The sequence below is a fragment of the Notolabrus celidotus genome, chromosome 4, assembly GCF_009762535.1.
Source record: "Notolabrus celidotus isolate fNotCel1 chromosome 4, fNotCel1.pri, whole genome shotgun sequence".
Taxonomy (NCBI): Eukaryota; Metazoa; Chordata; class Actinopteri; order Labriformes; family Labridae; genus Notolabrus; species Notolabrus celidotus.
In genome coordinates this window covers 26,436,854-26,459,735 of record NC_048275.1, presented here as the reverse complement: position 1 = coordinate 26,459,735, position 22,882 = coordinate 26,436,854, and the positions used below count along the sequence as shown (strand labels likewise).

Below are 22,882 nucleotides of genomic sequence, written 5' to 3'. Positions count from 1 at the left end.
AGGATGCGACAGACAGGTGAGGTGAGCCTGGGGTCATTACAAATAACTTGACTTGACAGCTCTGCAACATGCAGTCAATTTGGGTCTGTCGTATCCTAGTACAGACAGATCATGGAGATGGTTAAGCATTTTCATCCAGACTCTTTGGTTCATCCTGAGAAAATAATTTGCTCTTCCTGCACAGATCACTGTTTCCTCCCTTTTCTGAATCAGTGGCCAAAGCAGGCAGAAGTCCTTGATATTTGATCACTACTGACAGACCTCATATTGCCCCTCTCCTCCTGTTTGAGCCTTCGAAGATGAGTCACCAAAAACAAGAGCACGCAGAAAACAGCAGGAGACAGTCTGTTTGACCCACAAACAAAACGCAAAACAAATACCGCAATCTTCCAGCAGAGGCTTTTTCACAATTAATTGATTATTGTGTAATTGATTGTTCAGAAACGTTCGCCACATCACCACGATGGCTCTTCTTTTGAAGGAGCAATATCAATCAATCAATACACAACAGATCCCGCCACTAACGGAGATAACAGAGATTGATCTCTGCAGACCAGCGCCATTTCTGCTGCTGTACTGGACTGGATGTGCTCCTGACTGACACCCAACCACAGTGACAGTGGACTGGACATACTCTTAATTTTCAGTTAGAACAAGAAAACTGGACACTGAGTCTAAAATATTGCTCTCTTCAGTTCTCTTGTTGATGTAAATCCACATTCAGTAGTTTTAGCCTCGCTCTGTGTGATTCTTAATCCACAGAGATTATTTGTATGAGCCCTCTCAGCATGTTGATGTTCAGCATGTTAAACTGTTTGACTGTAGCTATGACATACTGTCACTTATATGCATTATGTTGCTATGGTTAATACAGCAGTATTACAGGAGTGATTTGGGAAGGAATCTAATTTTTTTTTTTGGACAAGTGATTTATGATTGATAGTTAATCAAAGATGGATTAAGGGTAATACTTCCCCTATATAGGCTTAAAATAACAACTATTACCAAAATGAGAAAACTGTGTCACACTTTCTCACTGAATTCTTTCACTATACAGTATCAACCATAGACTGTATAAAATATGGATGTAGTATCCGTGACGTCACCCATCTGTTCCTGAGCGCTGTTTTGAAGCCAATCGACGGCGGTAGCCATATTGGAAATGCGGAGTAAAGTCAGTCATGTCCTTATTTGGGCAAAAACTCGTAATCTTAATATCTTCTGAACCGTTGCGTTAGAAAAAAATCCATCACCTGTACAGTGTATGTCGATAGAGAAATTAGCTACGTAGAGCCAAGCCGTTTTTTTGAACCAGGCTGTAAACATGTTTATTAATGCTGCAAAGATCGTCTTTTTTGAATTGGGGTCTAAGTGGTTTCAGGTGTTTCTGCAGCCAGCCTCAAGCGGATTCTTGATGAATTGCAGTTTATAACACTTCTGCATGGGCTTCATAGTTTGAGACCGGAGGTTGCCGCTTGCTATCAACACATGGTGTCGAAGGCATCTGGATTATCTTCAAACCTGGCAGCACACTGAGACCACGCTGGACTCACAAAGACCTGAATGCCTGAACAACAATAAAACTACACAACTGTGCAGCGGACAGATCTATAAAACTGATTCAACAACCAGTCCTCCAGAAATGCACGGCTCATTTCGTTTTATTTCTAAAATAAAGGACTTTAAGTCCATATCCTCAAGAAGGGAAAATGAAAGAAGACAAAGGGCAACTGGTTGGAATCAAACCCGAGCCGCCCACTTGGGAATTAAAGCCTCTGTAAAAGCAGCACACGACTTAATCACTAAACTAGACTGGTGCCCCTTAAAAATGCAGTTTTCACATTTATTTCCAATTTATGATATATTATTAAATCTACAATAGATCTATCCATACCATGGGAAAAATCCAAAGTTTACCATCATAACTGACACACATTACATCAACCTGAATATTGAGAGTGAGTTATGGCTCAGACCAAGCTCCCACCCTCCTGCTGCTTACAGCACTGCTGTCAAATGATAGGATGTGCTTGAGATAGCATGCCTCAGCTTTATCCCATCTTTCAGATGATCACAGAACCTTCAATATCATTAAATATGAGAGTAAATCTAAGTATGTGATACAGAGACACACCTCCCGTACCGTTTGTCTGAATGGCAGCAGAGATGTTCTCGCTGAGGCACTTGTAGACGTTGAGCATGTCGAGGTAAATCCGTCCCAGCTGGATGACGAAGGGGTGTCCCACGGCCTTACAGGCTCTGACGTTTGTCTTCAGAATGCTGCCCAGCTGTTTCACAGTCTCTGGGTCCTTCAAGATGTCCACGTTCTGAGTGAGCAGAGGGTAACAGATTAACACTCTGTTTTGACATTTGAATTGGTAAACGTAATAATGAACTTGTCTCTTACTTTGGTGGCCTGCTGGATGATGCTGTCCCACACCTGGTTGGGCAGCAGCATGTATTTTTCTATCAGGTGTTCTTGGACAGCCTGATCCGTCTGAGCTCCAATCATATAACCGACTGCTTCATAAAACGTGTGCACCTAGACGAAGACGAGGAGAATGTCAGTATGCAGTTAGTCGCAGGGACAATTCTGTCTGTACTGAGATGTTGAAAATGCTGGGTACAATCTTTTCCCTGACCTGCTGAGGTTGTAGGTCGCAGATGATGGTGTTGATATTGTTCAGGATCTCATCGATGAATGGCATCACCTCTCCCACCTGCACCTGGATGAAGTGGCGTCGGCACTTCTGGGCAATCTTGATGAAGGTGTCACAGGCCATGTCCTGAACACCATCGTGGGTCTCTGATGAGGCAGGGACATGACAGGTGATGATAAGTTACACAAACAGTGCATGATGTTTTTTTGAAAAGACCAAAGAATGAAGAAAAGCAGCATCACGTCTTACCATGCATGAACTCAAAGAGCTTGTTGACCACAGTTTTGAGGAACTTCCAGTGGGCTCTCAGGAAGCGAGGATATTGGCCAACTATATACATGATGTTGGAGGCGATGATGGCCTTGTTGTCTTTCCCTCTCTTCTGCTCACACAGACCCAGCAGATCCTAAAAATCACAAAGTTTATCACAATCAGATACCTGGGGCGATACCAGGGATCAGTAGTCTTTTTTCAGTATGAGGGGTGAATGAATGTAATTACTTTAAGGCCATGTCTGTGGTTTTTTTTGTTCCCTCATTAAGTAATTCACACTTTTTAAAACTACTACGATCTGTCATGTTTGGTTGATCTTGTGTCGTTACAATAAGCATTCAATGACTAGTTTACAGTTATTTTTTCTACCTTGATGACAGTGACCAGAAATCTCTTCTCGTCCTCCTCGTGCATCGCCCCGCTGATGGACCCGATGGCCCAGCACAATGTGTTGAGGTTCTTCCAGGACCACTCTGTGCCGTTCACCTGGTTGTGAAGCTTCTCTGTCATGATGCGTTCTGTGTCTGCGTAGTCCAGATGAGTCAGGTACACTGCAGAGGAACAGAGCACAAACATAAACATATACAGTGTATGGTAAAACCACAAGCTAAAGCAGTTATGAACATTATATATGTAAGTTAAAAAACTGAGTATGCAGGGTTATAAGTTAACTTACTTTAATCATATAACTTATAACTTTAACTCGTATAAATAATGTAGTTCTTGCAGGTGTGGACAAAGATGCTCTGAAGTCTTACCCAGGGTTTCCCTCATGTTTTTGTAGAGGTTTATGGAGTCTGTGTCCTTCATAAACTCCCTCACCACCTCTCCCTGGTCATTCTCTACCACCAGTACCTCCTCTGGCTTGGCCATCCGACTCACCATCAGCAGGCGCACCTGTTGCAAGAGATAAAAACCTGTCAGCGCTTCCACACATCAGAGAGCAGCTTCAGTTTATCACACAGAAACACACACATCGCAGCGTGCAACCCGAGTCGCATAAAGACGATTTAACAATGAGGCATTTGTCTCATGGCCACACACACACACACACACACACACACACACACACACACACACACAGACACACACACACACACACACACACACACACACACACACACACACACACACACACACACACACAACACACACACACACACACACACACAGAGTTATGGAATGTTAATATCATCAAAGAAGTTTAAAAATTGGATGTTATTTTGCTTGATTTCCAGTAAGGCTTTGACTAGTTTCTCTTCAGGCAGCAGTTTATTGGCCACCTGTTATCGACCAATGCCAACTGCTTCTGATGTGACCGCGAGTGAAAGCTCCCCAGGTTACATAGACAGAATCAATCCTGCACTCACATAAACGTCACACCTCTTTCCACTTACAAATGTGACTGTGTCCACAGATCTGTAGATAATCGGATGATACCTCTAGTGACTAGAATTGCATTTCTTGAAAGATAGAAACTGTCCATACCCACAGGGGAGAGGTTAGTTTTGTATGTTAACTGATAAATCTGACTGTTTCAGTTCTGATCATTATCATCTATCATCTTTTTTTTTTTTTTTTTCGTTGCATATTGTTGAGATGTTATTCCTGCTTCTTGCTTTTTTTTCCCAATTATTTTGTATTTTTTTCCTTTGTTTTTATTTGTATCACTTGTTTGTCTTTCCTTTCTATTCATGCCGAGTTAGTTTCTTATTTTGTCTACCCTGTCACTTGGTCACCCCCTTCTTGTGAAGCACATTTTTTGCACAATAAAAAAAAAAATCAAGCTGCATTTTATATCAAACCAACCTGACTTTATATATATACACAACCATAAAATTAACACCCGCCAAGCGCCAATGGCTGGTAAAAAAATTAGTTTGGCGTGTAAAACAAAAACACACACCCGCCAGTGGCCGATGGAAAATTTTGTATTCCATGTGAGGTTTTGTTTTCATACTTTCGCCCATTTATGCCGACTGTCAGGCTATTTCGACCCTTGTGGCGCACTGTACTTGTGTTCTAATTTGGTACGTCGGGAATGGCGAGACGTCAGCTACTGGAGTTCTATTCATTCCCTTTGCTTGAAGAAGCACGGCGGCAAGAGCATTTTGAGGAAAATTTGGCGACATATTTCCGGCGTGAAACCACCACAAACAAAAAGGATGAACAAAGAGGCAGGAGACAACGAAGAAGGGGAGTATAACCTAATAAAATAGCAATAATCTAATTTTATCTGTACATAACTATTCTTTAAGTGATGATTAAGTTTGATTTTCATAATAAAAAGTTGTGGTAATTATTTTAAATCAAATAAGGCATGATTTTATTTGACCGGTGAAAAATATTTTTGGCCAATACATTTTTAGAGGTCACAAGCCAATGGCAGATGAGGTAAAAAGTTAATTTTACGCCCTGTATACAACCATATTTAAGCAGAATAACATTACTCAGATTGACTATGTGTTAAAGCTGGATGAACAAGTTCTTTTTCATCATACAAACTCACTCCATAATCAACATAGGCAACTGAGTGGAAGGAAATTGCCTGTATGATAGTTAGCAGCCTGTAGCTACACAAGCATTCTGTCAAGTGGTCTCCCTGAAATCCGAAGGTTTTTTCCTACGTTCTCGAGGCGGATACTGGACTGAAATATTACAGGAGGGAGGAGTCACGCATGCACATTAAATGTCAGAGATTCTCACAGGAATGAATTAGTGCTGCAGGAGTAATTCAATTTCAACTGTGATGTAAGACTGGGCAGAACACAACTGCAGGCATGCTAATTACAACTTAAATAAATGTGCATCATATTGTCAACTATAATCACAATTTGACCAAATCATGCAGCCCTAGTATGAATGGACTACCAGCTGCCTTGCCTCTGTTCAAATATATGTGAGGAAAACAGGCGTACAGTACTGTGCAGAATGAATACAAGAGGAGGCATTCAAGGGTTCCCAGACAGAGCTGCTAATTTTAGTGGTCATCCAAAGACTAACCGCAGTAATTAGATTTATTAATTTATTCTTTGTCGATATTGAGTTGTACTTAAAAAATTAACTTCTTATCTTGTGCTCTGATTTATCTCAGGGTTAAGTTAGAGACTTCATTTTCCTTTCTTTTGAAGAAGAAATAATGAAGATAGCAGAAACTTTAAGAAGTTACTGTGTTCTGCTTTGGGATCCTGTGGGTAAATTTCCCTCTTTACCTAGCTCTCTCACATAAAAAAAAATCTGCTTGAGTTGGCATAAATTATGAAGAAAAGGAAAGTGGAACTCCTGTTGAAACAGTCGTTTACATCACAATTATTTATCCAGACAGCATTTGGCAAAATTTGAACAATACATCCATGAGAGTAAAGTTGTTTTTTCTCACATTGTCTGTCAATCTGTAAATGTGTCGGTCCCTGTCTAATCATCAGGTATGTCTTAAGCCATAACAGTTTAACCTTTGACCCCAAAACAAGTAGCAACTGCAGTTTGCTTTGGTAAGCCATTAGAAAAACAGTGAGGTAACTTCACTTTTGGGTCAAAGGTCAACTCATTAGTGCAACAAGACTCACATACCTGTAACTTATATAACTTGCAGCTCAAAATATATGAAGTAATAATCAGTGCTATAGGCATAATTTGTATAACTTCTTTAATAAATGAGTTCAGTAAAACCTACATATTCTAGCCCCCTCCAACCTCACCGACCTTCTGCAGCCATACAATCAGGGCTTTCTCTGTCGCTGCCCCCACCCTCTGGAACTCTCTCCCCCAACACCTCAGATTCTCTCCCTTACTCACCAAATTCAAATCCGGACTCAAAACCCACCTATTTAGAAAGGCTTTTAACCTGTAATTAATTGATTTTTGTTTGTCATGGTTTTTTTTTGTTGCTTTGTTTTCCTTTGCTTTTCTATTGTATAACTTATGGTCTTGTAAAGTGTCTTAGAGAAACTTTTAAAGCGCTTTTATAAATAAAATGTATTATTATTATTATTATTATTATTATGAGCTGTCCGTAGTACCTTTGAGAGTACAGGCAGGTAGAGCTGTCTGCGTGGCGGTACATCAAAGTGCTGGTTGCCCGAGAGCAGAGGGGACGTGGACGTAGAGAAGGGACTCTCTCTGTAGAGCTCAGCAGCCAAGTGGTTCCAATACTCCAGACAGATTTTGAAGATCTCCGTCTCTTCCACCTCTGATACGAGCAGCATATAGTGGAGGGCCTGAGAGGAGAGTGAGCACCATCAGATAATTGATGCATCTTCCCACATGATGTTAAGAGATTAATTGATGATTTCTGCAATACTTGTCATTTGATCTTCTTCAGCTGTCTAGAAAAACCTTAACACCACTACGCAGCATTCTTACCTCCATTAACGTCTCTCTGAGGTTGAGCCGCTTCTCGATGAGCTGCCCGTGCTCTTTTAGGAACGTACAGAGGAACAGACTGAGGTTCTGGATGAAGTTCTGCTCATCATCTTTCCCGTTGGCGTAGGCCAGCCGGATGTTGGTGTTCAAAGGCAACATCTGCACAGATATGAAATCACAATGAGTGTCCTTACAACGAGAAACGTTACCATGAGCATAGTCTTAAGGGAGCCTACCTGTTTGAGCTGACACATCGTCAGGGTGAAGAGTGTGACAAACTGCTCCTCATACTGGCTCACACTCACACCTGCGATCTCTGTGAGGCACTTCAGTGTCACGTTGCGAAACATGGGCACGTTCAGGAACTGTAGGAACAGATGTTTAGTTTTGCTTAACAACTTGTCAGAGTAAAAGCAGCCTTTATTTCAAGGAATTTTAATCTTGTTTGGCACATGAGGGAAACTCATGAGGGTGGATTTGCAAACACTTGATTGTGGCACGTTTGGTACTTGTCAATTTGCACACACCTTATACACCAATGTGCTGATCAGTTTGGTTTCAAAGATGTATCCTAAAGGAATCCAGTTTAGGAAACGTAGAAGGGTCTCCAGGGTGGCGTGGACAAGGGGGGCATTCTGGGAATTTTCCTAAAAAGGTGCAATTAATCAGAGGACAAACCGATGAAAACAAACCGAGGACTTTAACGGTCAATAAATGATTGTAAAGCAAAGCTTGAAGGTAAGAGAGGAGAATGAGCTTACCATAACAAACTGGCAGAGCTGAAATATCTGTGAGAACTCATTGCACATACTGAAAGGAAATAAAAAACAGTATAAGATTAACACACTTTGATATTTTGGAAATCTACCTGCTTCATTATGTCCTCATCTTGCATTTGCAGGAAGTGTTGGTTTACTAATTAGTGAATAAATCTTGTTGAGTTCTGGTTTGACTGGAAAGACTCAGGAGGTGGGTGGTGCAGGTCTCTGCAAATCGTGAGGAAGAAGGTCCATCCATACCCAAAAAACTATCAACACTACTATAGTTTGAGTTCAACTAGTGTACATGGAAGGACTGCAAACTCCTCATGGCACAGATAGTTTCAGAAAGTGCTGCACAGCTGCACACAAACTGCTTGTTTTGAACTTTGCTGAACACCACTTCTTTTGTTTTTGTTTTTGTTTTTTTTGGACATGACAGTTGAAGAGAGAGAGAAAATGTGGGGAGTAGAAAGTGAGGGAAAACATGCAGGCCGGGAGTCGAACCAGCAACCGCTGCAACAAGGACTGTAGCCTCTGTATATGGGGGCACATGCTTAAACCGCAAACTGCAGCCTGCAGTTTGAAGTCTCCATGCAGAAAGACAGTTAGACCTTTAACCTCCGGTGGACCCTGCATCTTAAATACTTGTGTGACTTATATTCCAGATTTTATGATAATTATGACACTCAATGTTCAAAATAAAACTTGTGGTATTGTCCCAAAAGTCACCTTCCTTTCCTCTAATGTCTATATGAAACAACAAAAGAACCTCTTATTGACTGAGAAATCAAACTTACAACCATGAAGCTAATGTGACACATTAAAGGTAAACACAGTGTACAGTGTGTATAAACATTAGTCAAATACTGTGGGTTTGTGGGTGTGACGATGTGTCAGCTACAGAGGTTAACTGCATAAGATCTACAACTCTCTGTAGACATTTAACATTGGCTGTCATCAATCAATGGATACAAGAAAAGAAAAGCTTGCTAAGAAAAGCTCTTGTCTTAGACTGAAATCTTACAATGATGTGCTGTTTGAAAAGCTGGGTAAAAAGCTAACTAATGAACTGTAATAAAAAATCTATTATACAAAACTTGTAATACTCTCGGACTCGTTAAACGCAGCCACATGCTGCAGTAATAAAAGTGTCAACAAGAGGCAAGAAGCAAACATGCAAGAGTAGTTTACAGACTTTTGCATTGCATCATTGGATCAATTCCGCAGTAGTTTAAAAACAGACACACTGAGATCATGTTTTATGAAGCTCTGTAAAAGGGCTGCAGAGAGGTGCAGCATACTGACCTGTCTTTTAGATGCTTGGCTTTGACCTGGGTCATCTGTCCGCTGGAGAAGTCAAAGACCTCTTCGCTGAGCAGCTTCAGGATCACCATGTTGTTCTGACAAAGACTCTCGCTGGTGCGACTCGCCCCAACAATGTCACTGATGAAGGTGGGCCAGTGCTTGGGCCACTCCTGCTTCAGTATCTAAACAGAGACACACAGACACATATTTAATGTCACATTTCTCCAAAGAGATACTCTTGAGTATCTACATAAAAATAAATAATACTAAATAAGTCTTAAAGGGAAAATAAGAGGGGATGTATCCATCTCTTGATAAAAAATAAAAATCCCAAATTAAAATTCTGTTTTTTACTTTGTATCACTGTTTAAAAACAATCACACATTAATACAATTACAATTCAAACTTGTGAAGGGAGTCACATGATACAAGCAAACCTAAGAGAAATGAAACATATAGGAAACAGGGTTACAAGACTTTCAGTCTAAAATATCTAGACTCTCAGAAGAAGCTTGAAACCACATTTGACATCAGAGTACTGATAGCTGGATGTTAATCATGTGAATAAAAGCTATTCAGTGGCAGGGCTGATAACTTCATGACTTTGGATGAAGAGGAGGCTGAGACGATGACAAATCTTTTGTTTTTCATTTTGAAAAAGCTCAATCCTGTGTGAAACAGAAATGAGATTTCCTCATCTATTCGTTTTATTGATATTATTTCTTAATTATTTAGTATTATGGAGCCAGCTACCAGTGAACTAGTATTTACTGGTTTGGTTTGATCAGCCTAGACTCATTTATTTGCCTAGACATGCTTTGACTGTAAAAAAAAAAAACTCTATACAACTGATTCTCCGTTGACGTAGACAAACTACTATTAAATGATTGTTTACACTATATTCTTTTAAATTGAGGTGCAAGCTAAAAAAGACGACATCGACCTGTCCTTCCACCCACCGTGATGGGGAATGTAAGATCTATCTACGATAAGGTGGACGAAACAACCCAGCACCAGCAGGAATACTGGCAGAGTAGCATCATGCTAACAGAGCTAACACCGGAGAACGAACACCACATTGGAAGGATTACACGTGCTGTGGGCGAACAGGATACAGGAGAGCAAGACTGAACTAACTGGTGAAGAAGGCAAGCTCAGTCCTGGACCCTGTGGAGGTATATATATATATATATATATATATATATATATATATATATATATATATATATATTCTTGATGAAATTCTTGTTCTGTACACCTTCTTGTTGCTGTAATTCCATGAATTTCCCCGTTGTGGGACAAATAGGAGTATCTTATATCTTATCTTATCTTAAATATCTTATAAATAAGTAACAGAAGAATAATAAAACTGTTATTTTTAAGTCATCTATGCAGCCTGTTTTTTTTTTTACTGCCAATGGAAACAATGGAGAACACACATGTAAAGTAATCTACATCACTTAATAACTCATAAAAGTTCTAATGAATCATTCCCCGTATTCAGAGTTTGGTAAGAGAGCATTTAGTTTTGCTGCTCCTACTGCTTGGACTAAACTCCAGAAGGACTTGATATTGTCAAATCTTATCTCAATTGACACCTTTGGCTCCATCTGAAATGAAAGACAGACCCCAGAACAGTGCTTGTGTTTTTAAATGCTGTCTTTGTTTGCACAAATCGCACTTTATATGCAAATTAGTTGCACTTTTAAATGATTGATTGTCTCTACATACTGTCTGTACATATGCTCCATGTTGTTGAGTTGTGCCATTTATGTTGACGTGTGCTGCTGACCTCTTGGCCAGGTCGCCCTTGTAAATGAGGTCTTGATCTCAACGGGTCTCGTCTGGTTAAATAAAGGTTAAATTAAAACATTTAAATCAACATTTAAAACAAAATCTGCACAATGTTAATCCAGGTCTGATTTTGGTTGATTTATATTTAGGTGATGTAATGTATTTGGGATTTTGCCAACTTCAGGTGTGCTGAAATTTTCCAAGACAGTGTTTTAGAACAGGTGATGAGCAGCTCTGGGTCATTGCTTTGGAAAACATCAAGTTTCTTTGACGTACTCTTTTTCACACAGAGGAAAATATTTTGGCTGCACTGGCTGCATGCTTCCAAAGCCATGAAAAACACTCTGCTTGTGCATTTTTTTTTTTCAAATTCAGGATTGTACATTTAAAAACAACATTATGGGGCAGGATATTTTTAAAACTTGTTCCAGTTCCATGTTGCATAGGAACTGTGATCTACACAAACATTTGAAAGCACCCTCCCGAGTGTAGAATCTGGTGCTTGAGAGTCCCTGAAGGCCAAAACAACGTTACTCGGCTGACGCAGGCAGTGACTCATTCTCTGTGGCATTAATGCAGAGTCACTCGTGGAGCCAGAGCTCTGGCGTGTCTCTGACTCCCACATAGGAATATACATCAAACACACACAGGGAGGTCATGTCACAGCAGTTTACATTCAGGATCAAGATTCAGATTCTGGACTACTATTCTCTCATGTTTTGGTGGAGGGGGCCTCGCTGCAATGCATCCCAATGAGTCACAGTAGTATTATTATGAAGTGGTCTGCACCCATCAGACAGCACAGGGTAGTGAACTGCTCATTTCTACAGTCCAGTGTTAACAGCACTCAGCACTTTCCTGGAGTAAGGGTGCAATCATCACTGACGCTATATGTTATATAATGTGTTCATCTGTTCTCATGCTATACTGTGCATCATTGTTGACTACCTGCAGCTGCTTCTACACATCGAATACTAACATTTCAAACACATTCTTTAGGTTCCTCTTTGATAAATGATCTTTTTCCATCCTCAGTGATGATTTGCTGGAGACATTCAAGGAGACTTTATGTGCATTGTAGAGATTGAGTCCTGAACTTCACACACAGGCAGTTAGAGTCACACAAACCAATTAAGAGTGACATCTTCAGGTTAAGAAGCATCACTACAAAAGCTAAGTGGATCATTAAAGTACACCAAAGTTATTCTCCTAAAATGTTTATAAAGATGAGATACTTATTTTTTAGACATGCTTTTTAAAGTGGTGTTTCAAAAATACATGTGACAAACTATCTAGCATTTACAGGGAATGGATGCTGGGAAAACACTGGATTGGTTTGCACATTACCCCTAACTGTAGCTACTGAACCAGCAACACTAACAACAACTCACAATTTAACGACCCCAGCTCTTCTTCATCGCTTTAACTCTACTTTGTCCCCAAAGACAGAGGCCTTCATCTGCTCTTTTATCCCCATTATTGATTATCATCTACCTCAGGTACATTTTAGTTCTCTCCTGAACAGGTAAGTAACCAATGAGACAGGTTACCCTGTGAGCAAACGAACAGCCACATTGACTTTCCAGCAGCAGACAGTGAGTCATAACGTTGTATTTGCTTCCAGGGGAAATCTGTATTTTTAAACGTTGGCCATATTTTCACATTTTGGATTCTGGATGACTAATTGGTACGAAATATAACATTCAGGAGAGTGCTCCAGCCCGCAGAACCACACAAAAACTGACAGATTGAAGCAGCAGTAGGTGAGCAACCGTCATGTTCTGTGTCGTAAAAGTATTGTTCATGTCAAAGGAGTTTGAAGGCTCTGAAAGGGGTTATGTAATCACAACTTCAGGTTAGGAAAGACACCAGGTTCTTAGGCCAGATTTAGACGACAATACCAAATCTTTCCATTGTGTTCATACGACGGAATTGTGAAAGTGGTCCGCGGACACGTGGATGAAAACGCTGAAGTATGCATGCCAGGCCAGTAGATGGCAGCATAACTTCGTAAGAAGCCACCACTGAAGAGCACAGCGCTCGAGCACATAGAGCCGTTCTTCAACAGATAGGCGAGTACAGCCTATTTGACTGGGAATGTGATATGCAAATGGGCTGTGAATTCGCCATTTTTACAAGATATTGCCAGTTTAGACAGCGACAGAAGGGGTGGCATTTTCAAAAGATTCCTCTCTGGAACTTCAAAAGTTTGCAGGGTTTTTTTTCCGCCCGCTATGTCCATGTAAAGGAACGGCCAAAATACAACACTGACTGTGGTGGTTGCCGTTCTGTCATTAGCAAACCTGAGCCAATATTTTGATTCTGAATGACCAGTAGTCCCAAGAACTTTGGCATAGCGTCTGCAGATCGCCTCAGCAGGTGGCAGAGAAACAGGGCTAGTGTACCTGTTTAAAGTAAAACCTTTAAAAGTGCTTGGTTTTGCCACTGAAAGGCAGAAAGATATTGTGATCGCTTCCTCCATCTTTCCTCTCGTCACAGTCTGTCTCAGCACCAAGCCCTGCAACAGCTTGGTCACTTTTTTGCTCCTTGACACAGCTGTCTGACATCCCACTGTCTTTTTCTTGAATTCAGCCGCCGTCAACTTCTTCTGCAGTAAATAAACTGATGCACGTTCCACTCATTCATGCCATTAGCGCCACTGCATGGAGTCATTAAGTAGTGAAGCTGTGAGTCAAATTGGGAGCAAAGTCCCCTATGGTCTGATCCAACAGAGGATCTGCTAGAGCTCGAATTGCCAAAAAAGTCAATGCTGGTTCTGATAGAAAAGTGACAGAACACAGTTTGTTGTGTATGGGGCTGCGTAGCTGTAGAACATCAGGGGGCCCAGTAAGCACCTACAAAGGACACATGAACATCAGAGCTGAACCACAGAGCTATAGAAGAAGCTGGTCTAAAAGGTACAGGACACCAAGTTCAAGGTGTTGGGGGGAAAAAAATCCTCTGATATGAATCCAATCGAGCATCAATGGGATGTGCATCAGAACCAAGTCTGATCCATGGAGGCCGCACCTAACAGCTTACAGGACTTAAAGGATCTGCTGCTTACGTCTTGCTGCCAGCACCTTTTCCATGTCTTCTCAGGTCAGAGCTGTTTTGGCCCTGACCTGACCAGAGGGGGGTCCTACACAATATGAGGCAGGCAGTCGTAATCACGGCTGATTGGTGCTTCTTTTTAGATCAAAAACAATGGTGAAATATCTTCAAGATCAACCAGACTGTAGCTCACAGAGTACAGGAACTGATTGTCTTTCACTCTATAATAGAACCTTGTTAGTCTCCAGTAGGACGGCAGGAATCATCCTGTGTATTATATTTTTGTGCAGTGCTCTCTCTATCAAGAAGTTATGAGTGGGATGCGAGCATTTGGCTACAACTGAGTTTTCTGCTCTGGTGTGCTCTCTAGCTGTCAATGTGGATAACTTCACTGAGACTGTTTGCTGCCACTTCTTTGTGTCCCTCCACGTTCACTCACATGCAACACTGTGGTGTTAGGAAAACATTCCAGTGTTTCAACAGAGCACAATGAGGTGTTTCTAACAGCCGGGCACCCGCAACGTTGGCTTATGATAATGGTTGGGCTTCACAGTGATCATACTAATCAATTCAAAATATGGACCTGCTGATTCAATTACAGTTTCAAAACCAAAACATCAACTAAATCAAGAGCTCTTCAAATATAAACTTATAGGTACAGCTTATAGTTCAGACATAATAAAGGTCCGCCTATGGTAATAAGTACAAGACGTTTAGCTGGACTGATTTTAGTACTTTGTTTACTCTAGTGTTGATCCTCTAATAAAAAGTGATTATTGCACCACATGAAAAAATGTCACACAGTATGAGACACTGTGCCCACAACTGTGTTTTTTCACTTGTAATGCAGTAAATGGGCTAAAACAATGCAAATGTGCATGATTAAAAACAAAGCTTTAAGAAGGGAAAAACTGCCTCCACTGTTCATGAGTTTAAAAACAGCTGATATATGGTCCCAAGAGTAAACTGAACATAGTTAATTTACCATCATGCTTTGCCCTGTTAATAACACTGAACGCTTACCTGTACGAGGATCATGTTCAACTTCCCAATGTACACCTTTTCTTTCTGCAAAGTAAAAAATAAACAGGAGATCAATGACAGTGAGTCAGAATGTGTTTTAACTCATTAAGTCAATATCTAAGTTGGGACTTCACACTTTATGTCGAAAAAAACACAGGGTTAGAAGTCACAAATATAAAAGACTGACAATTAGAACCATGATAACAAGAGAAGCTTTAAATTAACATTTATTCTTACCAACAATCAGATGACACCTATGAAATTGTATTCTATCAAAAGGGAGGGAGATGCTTTAGATAAACATACAAATATAATTATTTTCAAATGTGACAAACAAGCCCTACTGTATCCTAATGCAACTTTTAATACATGAAGATTCACTGGTGTATTAATTTCCATCACACTCTAGCAATGTATGACTTCCAAGGTTTACTTGAAGTGATTATCTCTGAAAAAACAGGGCATGTTTGGATATAAGAGCGCTTATAGAATCCTTCTACCTGAGTCTAAAAACCTCACTTAGAAATGACCGATGAAATTTGGATGGTTCAAAAGTAGAGGTGGGCAACAAAGCCTCAAAATGATGATGTTCAAGAAAACGGCCTTAATGATAAATATGATGGTGTAGGAAAAAATATACTGCACAAAGTTGTAACAGTGGTTTCAGCTCACAGGCAGCAGCATTTATTAGTACAAACAAAAGAAAGGACATTTTCCATCTTGAACACGTTTTATGTTCACCACAACCATAGAACAACTGAACACTAAAGAACTGATATTTTTTCCCACAGTGCAGTGAATGCATCACAAGTGGCCTATAACTCAACCTTAGAGAGGAGTGCACTATTCAAAATAGTGCTCTAATAAACTGATAAATAGTTTTCAGTTTAAATATCTTTGTTATCTTTTACTGCAATATCGCCCAGCACTAATAACCATTCTACCTCAAGTTACCACTTCTTCTCTGGTCTTTTCCTGCACTGTTGTAAATAGGGAAACTTTTGGAACAGTTGTGACGAGGAATTAAAAATGTGTAACCCCCTTTGTGTATTTAAAAAATGCTTAAAAACAAACAGATAAATAAATATATGGTTGAAATATAAACTATTCATTTAAATTAGACTTCTCTAAGATTTCTGATTGCTGCTTGTTGAGATTGAAATATTTTTTTTGGTTTCTGAACAAAACGTTTGAAGATTGCTTTGTTATAAAATAATATAATTACTTGCACAATGTTGCCTATATGGTATAAGTTATGTTAAAGGGTGGGCAGGATAAGCCTTGGCTTCAGCCTACACCTTTTTTGGTCAGCATGTGATTGGCTAAAATCCATATGGATGTATATTCATGTTTATATGTATGCATCAATGTACTTGTGTATGCATGCATGTGTATGTGTGCGTATGCATGTACATACATGTGTGTATGTATATGCTAGACTCTATATATGCTTTCTTGATGAATCACTCAGTGATTGTTCTGGGTTTTTTGCTTTTATTTGTAATTTTTACATGGCTCCTATGTTGTGGAGGGAAGTGTTGATGCAGACCAAAATAAACCTAATCAATCAATCAATCAATCAATCAATCAATCAATTAATCAATTGGAAATATAAATGAAAAATAGAAAGTAGATCCTCTATACGGTGCATCCTTTACAGAAATTACAAACTAATATTATGTAATACAAGAAGAACATTTCAGATTTACCTGTTACTAGCTTGGCAACTCCATGCACACATACATTAACAACATGACTTACTCCCATTTTATGTTTACTGTATGTTTATATGAAGGTGATACAGGAGAGTGGAAGCCCACACAGAGACTTTCTGAGAGTCTTTATAATCACAAATTGATTTAAATTAATTTAACGACATTGCTCAGTCAAATTGTAAAACTGTCTACACTCACAAACTCTGACACTTCTTCAGAAAACAATCTTTACAGCTAACCCCTGTGGTTGTTTTTCATCAAGTTAGCTGAAAACACTCTCCAAAGCAGCTGAAGTCACCACTTTAGGTTGGACGACACAGCACCATGGTAACCAGCATTACTCATGGCTGTCTAGAGATTGGCTAACAGAACTGCCTGTTTACACGCTGCTCTGATATCGCATCAACACAATGACATCTACATTTGTTAACCTTGACAAACACATGTTCCCTTGTTTTTGTGCTATTGATAATCATTTTAAACGGAGCCTAAAACTGAGCTGGACTTTTTTATTTTAATGTTCGTCAGTTGTTGGCGTCGTTTTTGCAACTTTGGTCGTATTAAATGAAAGTCCTGCACTTACGCAAACTTGCAATTAAGATAACCCTGAGGCTTAATGTTTATTCAAATTTGACTCACCTCCACGTTTGTTGCATCCGATGAAGTCTTGATAATGAGACCAACGACATACTTTTTTATACCTGCAAACACACAAAGACAGAAAAAGAGCACTGTTAGTGTGCATCCACAAAAAGTGTAAATTCAAACATATCCTGACATGACGAGTGACCTGAGGCACATTATTCAGTAACCTCGCCTCAAGTCCTCTGGCTAATAGCTAACTGAATCTCATGAAAGTATTCAGGCTTTAGAGAAAAAACTAAACCGTGTGGTCTCATTTGCATACTATAGCAAACTCTGTAAACACATTGATCCTGGCTGCTGCTGTCACTGTACCTCTAGAGGGAAAGGTAGGTCTGTTATTCCCTAGTTGTTCTTAGAGACAATCAAGATTTGTATTTAATTTGAAAAGGATATCAAAGAAAAATTTGTTGTTTTTTTCTGAGACTCAACCCTGAAACTTTGTTTTGGGGTGTAGTGAGCAGAGGAATAATTAATGACATAATGGTTGGAGTAAAGACATGATTGCTGCTGGTGGCCCTGTGATGGTTACGCCACAGTTTAAACCTTTTTCTCTCTGAGAGACCTCCAGAAACAGACTGAGTCTTTTAGTGCAGTTTAGAGCCAATTCTAGGTTGAGTGACAATTAGCGGATTTGCGTTAATTGAATCGGTATTTATTATACTTCATAATCGTTGCTTTAGCAAATAATGAGGTTGGGAATCAGTATATCACGAGACCTGAGTTCAGGTAACAGCCGAGTCAACCTCTTATGCCACTTCAAAGTCCACCTTGTATCTCTAAACATCTCTAACTTAAGTGTTTTTGGTACAGGGGGCTCAACCAGGTTTTCATGGTAAGTGAATTATTCCTAATTTGTGTTTCAAAAACTAAAACCATAAACATTAAAACAGCAGGAAACAGTGACAGGGTGTGACTCTACGTTGTAAGTGGTAACAAAGGAAACTGCATGCCGTTTTACAAACCAAGAAAACAGGGAAATATTGAGGAGCATTTAAGAAGGCAGCAACTAAACCATTTACAATTACAATACTGAATGTCAACACAAAGCACAACAGTCCATCAGGCTATTAATCTAAATAATAAAAGAGTTTTTTTCCCAAAGATATGTAATGTCCCTTTGAGAGGAGCTGACAGAGATATTGAGACTTTTAAACGTATATTAAAAACATATTTATTCAGTCTGGCTTTTATGTAGGGTTTAACAATTTTATTACTTACCTTTTACTGTAATATTGATTTAGATGTTGCTTTATTATTTTAGTAATTTTAACTGTTCTATCTTATTCTATTTTTGTTTAATTATTCATTCATGTATTTATTTTATTTATCTACTCAGTTGTATTGATATTTTTAGCCTTAGTTTTATTTTCAACTCTTATCCTTACCGTTTTTAAATCTGTTATAACTATTGCATTCTTAATTTTGATGCTTTAACTTATTTTAATTACACATTTTATTGTTGGTGTGCATCAGTCTCTATTTTATTGTATTATATATATATTTATATTTTAATTATTACTATTATTATTATTATTATTATTATTATTTTTTATTTTTTTTTCCCTAATATGTCTTGCCATTGTTTTACTTCTGCTTCTTTCTTGTTTTTCATTCGCTGTAATGCACTGGGTTGCATTTGAATTGTATGAAAGGTGCTATATAAATAAAGCTTGATTGATTGATTGATTTGTGCAAGGGTTGAAAATGTCTGACTCCTGGCGGCAGTTTTAAAAAACGACACTGAGCCGCCTGGATTATGTAGTGCCAGTAACCCATCCCTCTCTCCCCTACCTGTACAATAAGATTAATGGTCTGAAACAAACGCTGGGATTTTCTTACAAACAAATACAGTCTCCATTAGAGTCTATAAAAAAGTTACCATCACATTTATATTCCACACAAGCCCCCCAAACAGACGCAGTAATAACTTTAACCAAAGTTCCTCGACGTCTTCACAAAGCTTTAAAAATCAGTGCCGGGGTGCTTTTGGTCGTTTCCTCTCTCAAACAGCTGCCACAGTCCAAAGCCCGACCTGGCTTGCAGCGGCCAGTGTGAGCCAGTCGTGCAGAAAACAAACCAGCATGCCTAGTGTGGGAACGCTTCTCAACTTGGCAACGGCACGTCACAACACTTAAAAGGCACCAACACAAATAGATTCATCTGTGATTTATACCACAAAATGTAGCTTTACCTTCACACTGATTCCTGGGGAGGATCTTCCATCTTGTTTTGATAACCGTTTCCAGAATCTGAAGAGCATAGTACTGTAACATGCAAGGAAAGAGAAGCATTAGGACAAAGCTTTCATGAAAACACTCAACAGCAAGCATTGTGTAATTATAAAAGGAACCAAAAACAGTATGAAGTAGACCAGCTTGTTATAACGTGCATTTCTAAATTGGATTGGACTGAACCACATCTTTCATGCAGATTTTGAAGTAGTTTTGCAGAGCATTCATTTGTAGTTTTTTTTTTTTTTTTATATCTAAAAGCAGCATTAAGCTTGAACTCTGCAGAAGTCCTGCTGTTTCTCCCAGCATCACACCAGACAGCAAAAGACGACTAAAATACAACAATCAATTAACCAGCTTTTTCTCCACAATTTCTGTCACAGCAATCCAAACGCTCACAGAACTCAGTCACGTATATGTTAAATGTTCTTCCACTGATGCTACAGCCGCTACAGATTACAGGGTTGGGCATCGAGAACTGTTGTTGAACCAAACTGGATCCATTATATTTGAACTGAATTTTTTTCGGGGCAACATGCAATCTGATTGTGATAAACAGCTTCTGAAAGCATAGTTTCAAATCTGTCTGCAGCATGTTATCTCGTGCATGAGCTCAACAGTGTGGATAGCTTGAAAAGGATGCTGGTTACAGAGTAAGCTGCTCAAAACAAGTTAATTTGTGTGTATCACAAGCATGTACAGCGGGGGTATGACGGCAAGGTCACATCAGATCAGGGTTTTCAGCTTCAGTAGAAATTCAAATCAACGGTAACAAAAACTGATTGGTTAGAGTTTGAGCGAATAAAAAAATAACAGTGGTTAATTTTACTGATATTAGTACAATGCATGAAAAAAAAAGTATAGACATAATGCGAAGACACTAAAAACCATGAATTGACTCTAAGCTTCACGTGGAGAGCAAAGAGGCTGTGAAAGCTAGCCAGAAGCTAGCACCAAGCAAAACATCCTTTGTAATTTCAGTGCAGTCAACAGCACAAATCACAGCGGCTGTGGACTGCATCACTGTGACGAATGGACACATTTCTGAAGAGACGTACACAAGACTACGAGGCAGGATCTCCGGCAGCGAAAAAAAGTACAATTTGGGCACCACAGCCGAGATAACACAAGATAAAACGATCTTCTTAAAATGAAAGGTGCTTCCTTCAGTTACTTGGTTTGTTTAAGAATCTGGACAGGCCTTCAGAAAAAACGAGAATCAATGAGCAAAAGTCATCGATACCCAACCCTTAACCATGAATGTGAACTTTTCCAACACTGAACTAGAGATTAAGGCTGAAGTCTAAACTTAAATCAGATCCCTTTAACTGGTGTGTCATAAGGAACAGCAAGACCAACCACAGGTTATGCCCTATATTCATTTCAGATTGCTTAAAGTGAAGCATGAAGAGAAATAAAAAATAAAAAGTCATCACTTTTGGTTCTAATGTTTCTTCAACTGACTGTTTCAACTGTAGGGATCATCAATTTAAGAGTTTCCAAAATAATAATGAGTGACGTGTAGTAAAGGATGTTATTAAAGCAGGATTAAAATGTGCTGCAGACAATGGGACACTGGAAGATTAAAGGTGAAATCTCCTTACAAGCGCACTCACTGCACACCATTGATAGGTGTCACTAGTGCTGCACCAACCCCTGGCATGTTTCGTTTCACCTTTAACTGCCACGGTTTGCACAAAACCACCACAAGAGGTAAGAAGAGAGAAACTGCCAAATGCTTTGCAACTTTTAAGCTGGCAAATTCACTTCATTAGAGGGTCTATGCTGGGGAACAGGGGGGAGAGGAGGAAGAGGATGAACTGTAAAAAGGAAGGGAAGGGTGGGACGGGAACACAGCCATGATCCCTACAGGTGAAATTAAGCCCTCAACAGATTGTCTCCCTACAATGGATCTTACTGGCTGCAGCCTGCACCCTCCCTCTGTCCAATGAAACAGATGCAATAGAAACGGATGAACAGAATTCAGTCAAAGGGAATTTAAAAAGGGTAGACCTTGTGGAGGCCTGCCGTCAAAGCCTAGCTGTGTCATGATGCACAGGATGACACACCCCTTCTCTTCCTATTACAAGCCATAAACATAATGGAACATTGTGATTAATATCAAATAGTCACAACTTGAATTCATGACATTTTTCATATATCAGAATCACTGCAGTAACTATGAAAAAGCCAAATGCTCATAGTGCCTTGAAATGATGCACCTTTTAAACTAATGAAACAAGATAAATGCAGAATTCAAGAGGTGTTTACCTTGTGTTCCCTCTTTTCCTCTAATGCCCTTTTTGGCAGACTAAAAACTTAAAAACTAGAAAAAAAGTGCTGTTGATACATCAACTTAGACATTAGTCATGAACGTCAGTGTTAAAAAGCAATCTTACAGGCAAGCAAAAAAGAAAAAAGGCCAATGTCAAGGTGTGTGCTTTGAGGAAGTTATGAATGAGTTGCATTTTATAATTTACTCAGCACAACCACTCATTTTACAAATGAGGGCACCAAGGTGTTCTGTGTTGTTACAATTATGACTCTTTACATGCTTCTTAAGAATAAATCAGAGTTCACTGTCCACAGACAGTTTGCTTTATCAGCTGAATCAGATCACAGGCGGGGCGGAACACATCCATAGACATGATGAAGATCAGCTCCAATCTGAGAACTGCAGACCAAAGGAGTTCTAGATAATTATGATAATTACAGTTAATAATTATTATTTTGAGCATGTTGGATAGAACAACAGAGGATGCAGTGGATAACAGTTAGCAGTTGTGAACGTCTATGTAAATGTTTTAAGCTGATGGACAGTTAGACTGACTGCAGTAACTGTTAAAAGCTCCTGCAGCTTCTTATTGAAACAGCTTACATTGTGTTTTATTATCTTTATTGTTATTATACCGTACATTAAATATCTGCTTTACAGCCAAATTAACGAGGAGTTACTGTAACAGCCTGCCCACTTCACAAACCTCCTGGTCATGCAGATACATTGTGCCAATCTAATCAATAAGAAGAGTGGTGCATCTCATGCTACTTTTGTACCTGAC

The 22,882-nt window shown here is 39.4% G+C and overlaps 1 protein-coding gene across 6 annotated transcripts in view; it reads right to left on the bottom strand.

Moving 5' to 3' along the window:
* Positions 1–22,882, bottom strand: part of xpo1b (exportin 1 (CRM1 homolog, yeast) b) — a 37,207-nt gene that overhangs the window by 10,269 nt on the left and 4,056 nt on the right. For 5 of the 6 annotated variants that reach the window (XM_034681459.1, XM_034681457.1, XM_034681461.1 and 2 more), the window contains exons 4-18: positions 19,784–19,856; positions 17,587–17,648; positions 15,233–15,277; positions 9,362–9,543; positions 8,057–8,105; positions 7,823–7,942; positions 7,532–7,660; positions 7,296–7,454; positions 6,953–7,150; positions 3,692–3,830; positions 3,303–3,484; positions 2,910–3,066; positions 2,643–2,806; positions 2,408–2,542; positions 2,135–2,327 (exon numbers count right to left, since the gene is read on the bottom strand). In XM_034681459.1, the coding sequence (XP_034537350.1) occupies positions 2,135–2,327; positions 2,408–2,542; positions 2,643–2,806; positions 2,910–3,066; positions 3,303–3,484; positions 3,692–3,830; positions 6,953–7,150; positions 7,296–7,454; positions 7,532–7,660; positions 7,823–7,942; positions 8,057–8,105; positions 9,362–9,543; positions 15,233–15,277; positions 17,587–17,648; positions 19,784–19,856 (1,987 nt within the window). The remainder of the gene's footprint in view (positions 1–2,134; positions 2,328–2,407; positions 2,543–2,642; positions 2,807–2,909; positions 3,067–3,302; positions 3,485–3,691; positions 3,831–6,952; positions 7,151–7,295; positions 7,455–7,531; positions 7,661–7,822; positions 7,943–8,056; positions 8,106–9,361; positions 9,544–15,232; positions 15,278–17,586; positions 17,649–19,783; positions 19,857–22,882) is intronic. The other variant, XM_034681462.1, reaches the window with a different exon arrangement.